This window comes from Sparus aurata, chromosome 2, assembly GCF_900880675.1.
Source record: "Sparus aurata chromosome 2, fSpaAur1.1, whole genome shotgun sequence".
NCBI lineage: Eukaryota > Metazoa > Chordata > Actinopteri > Spariformes > Sparidae > Sparus > Sparus aurata.
In genome coordinates, this window is record NC_044188.1 from 167,501 (window position 1) to 173,801 (window position 6,301).

General features: G+C 39.3%; 1 protein-coding gene across 1 annotated transcript; it reads right to left on the reverse strand.

The window, feature by feature from the left end:
* Positions 1 to 4,054: 4,054 nt before the first annotated feature.
* Positions 4,055 to 5,089, reverse strand: LOC115570860 (olfactory receptor 142-like). The gene has a single exon (XM_030399626.1). The coding sequence runs from the start codon at positions 5,000 to 5,002 to the stop codon at positions 4,055 to 4,057; it is 948 nt and encodes a 315-aa protein (XP_030255486.1). The 5' UTR covers positions 5,003 to 5,089.
* Positions 5,090 to 6,301: the final 1,212 nt, after the last annotated feature.

The following is a 6,301-nucleotide window of genomic DNA, read 5'->3' on the forward strand; positions in this document are numbered from 1 at the left end:
CCCAGAGCCAATAGGGGCCCTTGGCCTTCAGAGGTTTTTTTTGTTGGTAAAATTAAATAAAAATATTGGAATGAATGTGGTTTTGAAAATGTAGTATGATAATAAAATCATTTGAACACTTCGAAATTCTAAGATTAAATCAGGAATGTGTGATGACACAATGACATACATACGTACGCTGGGGGTCCAACGTACAGTGCGTTTTCAAAATGGAGAAACAAAGGAAAGAAAAGGAAGCCAAAGATGCCGCTTTGGTGCAGCAAATTCCATCCATCTCAACATTTTTCACCAGAAAAGTGAGGCAAGATGAAGGTACGCATAGCAGCGATGCCAGTACTGCAACTCACCAGGACGACCCGCAGGATGCTAACACTGCTAGCTCAAGTTCACCAGAGACATTTGCTAGTGGTGGAGCGGCGCTGCCTCCTACGGACACCGTAGCGGACAATGCTAGCAGTACTATGGCCGGCAGCAGCCGGGCGGCCGAGGCAGGTCAGCCTGAGCTAAGTCCTCTCACATCGCCAGCGGAGGATGAGATGTTGGTGGCCAGGAACTAACCTGAGAGTGCAGTACAGCAGAGGGATGATGATGAAGACTCCTGGTGCAAAACTGTTACTGATCCTGCGCTGTGGGGAAATATATCCAGTAACAAAGTAAAGAGTGCTCTCATTGAAAGAGGGCCCGCTATGTTTCACAACAGATGAGCAAAATACCCTGCATCATCACGAGACTGCGGTCTAGGTGGTCGGGTTTGTTCATTAACCAATGACATGATGTGCAGTCGACTGCCTTATGGACAACTAGCACCACGAGAATGGATGTTGTATTTACCATCAGCTTAACATGTGTTTTGCTTTGCCTGCAAACTTTTCAGGTCAACAAAGAATGCATTTGTGGACAGTTTTTGCGACTGGAAACATCCACATCGCATTTCAGAACATGAGAGGAGCCCAGTCCATATGTCCAACATGTATTTTGATTAACTGCAATCCTTGTACAGGTTCTGTGCTGCCTCCACTCACAGGTGGGAGCGAGTTTTTCGGAACGCAGATATTCATATAGATTTAACATAAAATCACTGTCAGACACTCAGTGGAGCTGCCGAGCTGACTCGACTAAAGCTCTGGCAAAACTACATTAAAATAAGGGAGGCATTAGAGAGCATAGCTGAAGATGAAACTGAGAAAAGAATCACTCGAAGTGAGGCCAGCACACTTGCTGTAAAATGAATTAAACTGGAAAGTGCATTCATGGCTGATTTCTGGAATACCATTCTGACTTGATTCTAACTGACAAGTTGACAGCTCCAAAAAGCGGACATACAGCTCATGACAGCTGTGCGCCTTCTTATATCTCTTATATCTATCTTATGACCTCCAGCAAACCAGAAAGTGCAAATGATTTGAGGATGACTGCGTAGAAAAAGATGTGGTATTTGATGGGAAAAGCAAATTCAAAATAGGAACATTTTGTGTGGCTATCGATAAGTTAGTCAGCTGTCTCAGCCACAGAATTGATGCATACAAGCACCTGTGTGATCTGTTTGGTGTTCTTGTCATGCTGGAAAACACATCTGACCGTAAGTTAATACACAAAGCGAACACACTTGCCTTTGCATATCCCGCTGACTTGGACAGCAATCTTGGAAATTAACTGATTCACTTCAGATCTTTCATCAGATCAGACAGACAGAATGAACGTACATCGAAATGTCTTAAAACAATACTTGACTGTGAATTACAGTCAACATTTCCTAATGTGTACGTTGCCATAAGACTGTATCTGACGCTTCCTGTCACAAACTGTGAGGGAGAACGATCATTTTCTCAAATGGCCAGGATAAAAAATTAACTTCGGACAAAAATGACCCAGAGACACCTTAACAGTTTGTCACTCATGGCCATAGAGGCCGAACTGGTCTGACAGTTGGACTTTGATGACCTTATCAAGGACTTTTCCTCGAAGAAGGCAGGAAAAAGCCGGGGGTTTAGGTGAATAGTTTCACTTGGTTTTGTGTGGTCGTAGCTTTGACTCTTTACTGATGTTCATTCATATTGCCTTTATTACTTTCACAATTTGTTTTAGATGGTTATATTTTAATTAAGGTGTGTTTTACTCCATAATACTGCAAGGACTGGCTATTTGAGCTTGCTGTCTCTCCCATAATATGTATATTGTCCTGTACATGGCAGGTGTCAAACAAAACAGACCTAAAATTACAGTAATTTTGTGGTTGTGTGTTGCCCGGTGTTGTTATGTGCATAATGTGTAGAGCGCCTTTGCGTGCGGCCCGTGGTCATGATAATCCGTCTATACCGTCAGTTTATCAACATGATTGGCTGGTTTGTTTCAATGAAGGTCTCAGTGAGAGATTTTCGTTTTAACTTAGCAGAGGCACGGTATAGTAAGTAAGTATACAAATAATATAAAGCATTTAAAGTATGCAAAGTATACAAATAATATAAAGTATACAAAGTGAACATTCTGACAACTGTAAATTGCAAACATCAACTGTGGACAAGGGTACAACTTAACCCAATTAATATTACATTTTGTTCTTTGTTTAACTCGGTGGTGTCATTCATTTTAGATCATGTATTTATTGTGCTGCTGTCTACATTAAATACTCGTCTATTACATGGCTGGCTGTTAACAACATTCTATAAAAACTCACTTCTGTTCTATATTGTAGCCCATGAACTCTTTAGAAGTGTCGCCTTCATGAATAAAGTGTCAAGCAACATGGCGTGGGACGAGCGAGAGAATCACAGGGAGACGCTGCTGCCTGTAATATTCCAATGATCACCACAAAGACCGAGTCTCGTCTGTGAGACACGGCTTCAGATGGTAAACATCCGTGTGTCGTGGCTTCATCTTAAATTTGGACGGATATCACCTGTGAAGGAAATTCTCAAATGTCCATTATTATTTTGATAAGTTGTTCTTACATATGAAACTTAATATAGATACAACATGATCATTTATGTAAAGTAAAATCTTGTGTCTGTTGGCTTCAGCCATGAGCTCCATCTTATGATAATCATCTGGATGTATAGTATGGTATGGTACAGTGTGCCGTGAAAACTAACATAACAGGAACTCAGATAAGGGGCTCATCCTGAAGCCTCCTGTGTGTGTGTGTGCTCTGGCTGATGTACAGGAAGTTTTATGTGTTTAATGAGGTGGATGTGGAGATGATGTAAAAGTTGTTTTTTAGTGAGATCATATGTTATCTTGTGACTATGTTACAATTCAGTAATTGTTTTCTGCTATTATTAAAGATGAGGAGAGACGGCCTCTCTTCAGTCACCATCTATGAGCTGCTGATGTGTGATTGTGTGAAAGCTTTTTAATTACCTCCTCAGGGAACAGTGTCACTGAATGCCTTCTGATTGTGACCTGAACCATGTTTGTGCCTTCGTTTTAGCTCTGGAATTCTCTCAGGATACAGTTAGAAACCTTCGACCATCTCTGGGCCTCCCGCTCTCTTCAATCTGTCCCTTCAAATTTAACACCAAGATGTTTTAAAACCCGTCGCACTATTATAAATCATCATCATTCTAACTCATCAGCTTTTGAACAAGCTAAGCCAAGCTAAAGCTAAGCCATCTGTCAGGACCTGCAGTGCAAAGCTATCACATGACAGATAATGTTAGCGGAGCTGTGCTCAGGAACACAAACTCACAAAGGTTCATATGTTCAGGTGTTCTTGGTTTTCTCTACTATTGTAGCTGCACTGGGAAGGCCCAGAAGAGAGACACAAATATTTAAGACTTTAATTGTTTATTTTTTTTTCTTTCAAGTGAATACAAAATCATGTGAATGACTGCACCTGCTGCTTCCTGCTGTGATACAATTATACAATAGATTTTGTTTTTTTTAAATATGCATAAGTCATTTCTTCATCAGACACAACATAAAGCAAGCTGTTGACTATTATTATTACTATATCAACTTAAATGTCTGGTTTTGATCATACACAAGTCCTTTCCTATCATTTTCAAATGTATAACATAACACATGGTGTTTAGAAAGCACAGCCAGTTTAATCAAATCAGTAAATCTCTATGATACGACCAGCAAAAATGAGATTTTTACACATGTTACGGATATTTGCCATTTTCAGGCCATACATTACAGGGTTGAAAAGGGGCTGGCATGTGAGAAAATATAATGATAGCAGGATTCGAATCATATTAGGCACAGCGCTCATTTCAAATCTATTCTGAAATATTTCAAAACAAGCCCCAAAAGAGAAGTTGAGCAGAGAAGCGAGGTGAGGTGTGCAGGTACTGATGGCTTTCTGTCTCGTCTGTTTAGAGCCGGAGAAACACACGATAAGGATCTTTATATATGTGTAAAAGATCAGAGTAACAGGACATATGATGGTGAGAGAAGTGGCAATGAGTCCATAAATGTTATTGACTGTTGTGTCATAGCAGGCCTGTTTGACGATGGAGTAGTTGTCACAGTACACTTTGTTAATGATGTTCCCACACAGCTGTAAAGGTATACTCAGAGACAGTGGAAGAACACAGATAACAGAGGCATATAACCAAACTACAGAAATAAGTATCTTAATCTTGCTACATGTCATACGTGTGTTATACTGCAGAGGACAGCAGATAGCAAGATATCTGTCATATGACATGACAGTTAAGTTTAAAAATTCAACACACACGTAAGAATACACACAGAAAACCTGCAGGAAACAAAGAGAAGCAGAAACAGTGTGAATGTCAGAAAGAATCTGAGTCAGAAGGAACGGAAACAACCCTGAACTACCATACAGTTCATTTACAAACAGACTGCACAGGAACATGTACATAGGTTCATGTAAGCTCCTGTTCATACAGATAACCACGATGAGAAATACATTAGCACAAACAATTAGAATATATAAACACATAACAATCATAAAGTAGAGATATTTCAAAAGCCCAGTGTCAAAGTAGGCACTCAGAGTGAAATATGAGACCTGTGTAGAGTTTATCATGATCATCTTCACATAAACAGAGATCACTATTAAGTCACCAAAGCCCCAGTCCAGCCCCCCGTTCACCAAAGTCAATATAAAGTTTAGTTTAGAAATGACAAAGCCACAGTTGGTTGCTGACATGTTGTGACATTCACCTGTTGCAGTGAGTCTGAGTCCTCCCTCTGCCAGACTGAGCTGCAACGCTTCTTCTTCTTTTAAAGTGTTCAAGTCAAAGCAGCAGTCTGACCTCATCATCAAGGAGCCATTAACTGACTGTAACTCTGAACAGTATGAGCAATAAACTCACAACTGTTCAGAAGTTTGAGAAGATAAGAAAAATAAATGGAAAGAAAACATAATCTGACTTTATGATGTACACGTAAAATGGTGCTTTTGTTTTTTTTTTAATTTATGATTTGTTTTCTTTTTGCTCTTTATAAAAACAAGGTGGACATAAAGTTATAAAACAAAGGACTGTGAGACCGAAACCCACCAACCTGACTGATCACTGACAGAGATTCAGATCAGAGTAAAACAGCACTGTATTCATTTGTAGTTTTCCTAATCTAATTCTTACTGCAGTGCACACGCTGTGTTGGATGTACTTATTATTATTATTATTTCTTTTATTTGAACAGGGACAGTACAAAATAAAACATTAACCCTGTATATAACAAGGAGAGATGCACTGCACCGGGTTTTAGCAAGTTGCTATTTCCCCCCTGTAGTCACTGAGCAGGTAGATGGAACCCACAATAAATCAAAAACAGTTACTAAATCCACAGTTGTGCAAAATTTCAATTAAAAAGTTATGAATACACACATTCCCACATCATCAAAACAATTAAAAACAATTTATCCCCCTCCGGCCAACTTTTATAATAAATATGCCCCCCCATCAAACACACACACACACACACACACACACACACACACACACACCCTTACTCCCCTATAGGCCTACTCTAGACATTAATATGTTATTTGGTAGTATTAGTTAATGCTGCAGATGCAGAAATCTATATTAAGGTGTTTACTTTGAAGTGAGTATAGGGCTAGTTCACATCATGACATTTGTTATCCAGAGCCAAGAGTTGGAGTTGGAATAAATACCTGTATGTTTTTTTTCAGGAATAAAAACCAATGGCTTGGTCTATTTAACATGCCTGTCATTTTCTTTACGCAGTATTTGGTATTGTTATTTAACAATGCAAAATAATTTTTTATTAGATTACTTGATTAATCGATGGAATAATCACAAGAATTCAGGATTCTGAAAATATCCGATAGCTGCAGCCCTACTTCTGCTAGTAATTATCATAA

Coding starts and splice junctions, on each gene's coding strand:
- LOC115570860 (XM_030399626.1), bottom strand. CDS start 5,002: ATGATCATGATAAACTCTACACAGGTCTCATATTTCACTCTGAGTGCC.